The sequence below is a fragment of the Protopterus annectens genome, chromosome 12.part0 (assembly GCF_019279795.1).
Source record: "Protopterus annectens isolate FY-2018-M chromosome 12.part0, PAN1.0, whole genome shotgun sequence".
Taxonomy (NCBI): Eukaryota; Metazoa; Chordata; order Ceratodontiformes; family Protopteridae; genus Protopterus; species Protopterus annectens.
Genome location: NC_056746.1, coordinates 306,013,629 through 306,017,190, shown reverse-complemented (window position 1 = coordinate 306,017,190; position 3,562 = coordinate 306,013,629). Strand labels below are relative to the sequence as shown.

The following is a 3,562-nucleotide window of genomic DNA, read 5'->3' as shown; positions in this document are numbered from 1 at the left end:
CCTCTTGACCAAATAGACATTGATGTTGGTTTTGATAAAGGTCTAGACCGTATTTTTCTGGTTTCTCCAATTACGATTATACATGAAATTGATGAAGAAAGCCCATTATTTGGTATCAGCAAGCAAGACTTAGAAGTTTCTGATTTTGAAATTGTTGTCATACTTGAAGGAATGGTTGAAGCCACAGCCATGACAACACAGGCCAGAAGTTCATATCTGGCCAATGAAATTCTGTGGGGTCATCGGTTTGAGCCTGTTTTGTTTGAAGAAAAGAATCAGTTCAAAGTGGACTATGCACACTTCCATAAGACTTATGAGGTACCATCAACTCCACGTTGCAGTGCTAAGGATCTTGTGGAAAATAAATATTTGCTTCCTAACACCAACACTTTTTGCTATGAAAATGAGCTTGCTTTCATGAGCAGAGATGAAGATGAAGATGAAGAAGACTGCAGGGTCTCAGATGACCTGAGCCCAGACAGCCGGCATGAGTTTGACAGACTACAAGCAACCATAGCACTGGATCAGAGGTCATACAGAAGGGAGTCAGAAATATGACCTTGGCCTCATATGATTTTTTTTCTTTTTCTTTATTTTTATATAAATTATGCAGAGCAATGCAAGTGCCATAGGAGTATTCAAATGTTATTTTTTTTAATTAGATTTAAAAATGCAATAAGTGTATCAAAATAATAAACTGAAATTATATACATACATCTCCAGGCACAGAGTGGTTGAACCTCCAGTGCAAAAGGTAATATTAAACCATGGAAGATAGTCTTCATATGAGCAAAAACAACTATGTAAACAGGGATATAGTTGTTTTAATGACTACAAAAAATAATTTGAATATGGCTGAGAAATTCTTGGTTATTCATTTTGGGAAAACATGAATAAAATGCAAGCTAACTAGAATTATTATTTTAACTGAAATTATCCAGAAATGGAAGCTAGTAACATGATATCAATTATTCATGGTGGGATAGCTTTCTTAGCATTAGAATAGAGTTTACAGATGATAACAAGGGTTAGTTTAATGGGCGAAAAAGCAATTTACTCCTCTGACTGCCTGAACTCTGCTTTCTGGGCAAACATGGCCTTTCTGATTCAAATGCACTGGCCTCAAATGTTGTTATAGCCTATCTATAGAGTTATATTTCAATGCAGAGTTTCATTCAGCCTGAAAGTAACAGGACAGCAGTTAATCAAGATTGTAAAATTGTGTATTTTAGCTATCAGGTAGGCACACCCTGTGCAATGCATGCTACATCCCATGGCCTCAGCAGCTGGTCACTGCTTGAAGGGGCAAAATTCAATAAATGTCATTCTGGAAGAGCTTTAGTGCTTGGGCGATGTTCTTTTTTTATTAAATCTACACATAAAACTAAATAGTAGAACCTCATTTTGTACTGCGATGCACTCCTAACTCTGAAAGTAAAATAAATGAGTTGAAAAATATATTGATAATTGAAGTTATTAAAATACAAAAACATTGATTGTTTTGGAGATACACAGAATGCCACAACATGTTTGCAATTCACTGTTTTAGTTCCACTGTGCATTGTGCTTGTTGGTTATTTCTTTCTATTTATTTTTCTGCAAGCTTTCCTCCACTCAGGATATCCCAAACAAATGTGAAATTGTACAGGTCTAATTTATTTATGATTGTATCTGCGCTTCAGATAGTTCAGAGTCTTGCTAAGATAAAACAACTCATATTATCTTATTGTAACCCCTGTACATCATCATCCATGCATTTAAAAATGTCTCATTGGGATGCCTTACAAAGACAATTTAATTTATATAGAGTTAGCACTTTAACAAACCAGTATTTAGTTTTATACATTTTCAATATAAGAACTAATGAATGAGGATTAGCTAAAAGATAACAGCAGTAGTTAAAAAAAGAAAGAAAGAACAAAAGAACAATTATAAAGTCTGCATTATTTAATGAATGAAAAATGGTTTTGTCACTTAATGCTGACATGAGACACGTTAATATTTTCTAACTTCTACAGTATGCTTTATGTCTTTGGAGAGTGTTAAAAGATTGCTTTCAGAATTTATTTTATTCTCTCAATTAACGCAAAATCATTCACCTCAAATTTATTTCTTTGGGTTAATATCTTGGTAACTTTGTCATAATGCTGTCTTCATGGATGCTACAATAAATGAACAATGCCATGTTTAGATATGAAATGTATATGTTTCAGAAAAGGTTTAAACTGGTGTTACTTTAATCTTTTATTTATACAGCTTGTCCTTTTCATAGTAAAGCAATATGGCTGCTGTGATTCTGTTTTTTTCTTGATGACATTCTGAGTTTTTGACATCAGAAACCATAGTCATATTCTGCTCAGTTCTGAATAATTTGAGAATGTTGCCTGTGATAGAAGTATTCCTATGAGGCGGCCTCTTCTGTTATAAGTGTGCAATAAGGAAGCACATATCCATGATACAAGTGTTTCTTAGTTGGCTGCATTAAACAAAGGGCACAACTTTTAACTTTTAAGACAAAATCTTACCCTTGAATTGCACAGCCCTTACTGTGGTTTTCTTTTGTCTGGCTATGCTGCTGACAACGCTATTTCTGACCTATACTATTTGCCTTTACCTTCACTAGTAAAGACCAAAGCCATGATATTTTCAAAAATACTGTAACATGGTACTTAGGAAAAAAAGCTGTAAATAAGATATAAAATTATAATTATTTTGTTTAATTCTGAGCTGATAGTTGTATTTGAGCTGATCGATTTATTTAGCTTCCATGCACTTTAATCCCTTCAGAAAAACACTCCCAGAAAGCAAGACGTTACAATCGGTATAGCTGATTTTATTCATATGTCTTCTAAATAAATAAATATATATTCTAATTTGTTAATGTCTAAGCTATGACTGGCTTCATAAATCCACAATATTAACTACCCTAGCATAAGGTAAATATCAGTTTGAAACGTGTGTACTGAATGTTCTACATGATATTACAGCTGTGTAACATTACTAGAAGGTAATCGTTACAGGTTTTGTAGTTTTGCAGAGATATGAATACATACACAGCATATAAGTTTTCATACGCAGACACACACACACACACACACACACACACACACACACACACACACACACACACATACATACACACACACACACACACACACACACACACACACATACACACACACACACACACACACACACACACACACACACACACACACACACATACACACACACACACACACACACACACACACACACACACACACACACAGATTTGTAGGCTTAAACTTATTTTTCTTCATGGTAGTAATGACTTTTCAGTAAGGACACTATGGTCTAGTTTCAGATGTACACTGTCTGGGGTGCTGACCTTTATTATTTTCTATAATTGCTGATTTTTTAACATCATGTACATTAAAATATAAAGTTTAATTCAAACCAAGTTTATTTATTTTCTTATTTTTTATATTCTTGTAATTTCACTTGTAACCCATATCAATGGGAAACACATTTATATGAGGCCTTTCTGTTTTAGCTACTAATGAAATACCTTTCTCTGAAT

The 3,562-nt window shown here is 33.9% G+C and overlaps 1 protein-coding gene across 1 annotated transcript in view; it reads left to right on the top strand.

Moving 5' to 3' along the window:
- The window catches only part of LOC122816533 (ATP-sensitive inward rectifier potassium channel 12), an 855,635-nt gene extending 852,526 nt beyond the window's left edge, over positions 1-3,109 (top strand). The window contains exon 3 of the mRNA XM_044089376.1: positions 1-3,109. This exon is cut by the window's left edge and continues 874 nt beyond it. Coding sequence (XP_043945311.1) covers positions 1-558 — 558 coding nt within the window. The 3' untranslated portion in view covers positions 559-3,109.
- Positions 3,110-3,562: the final 453 nt, after the last annotated feature.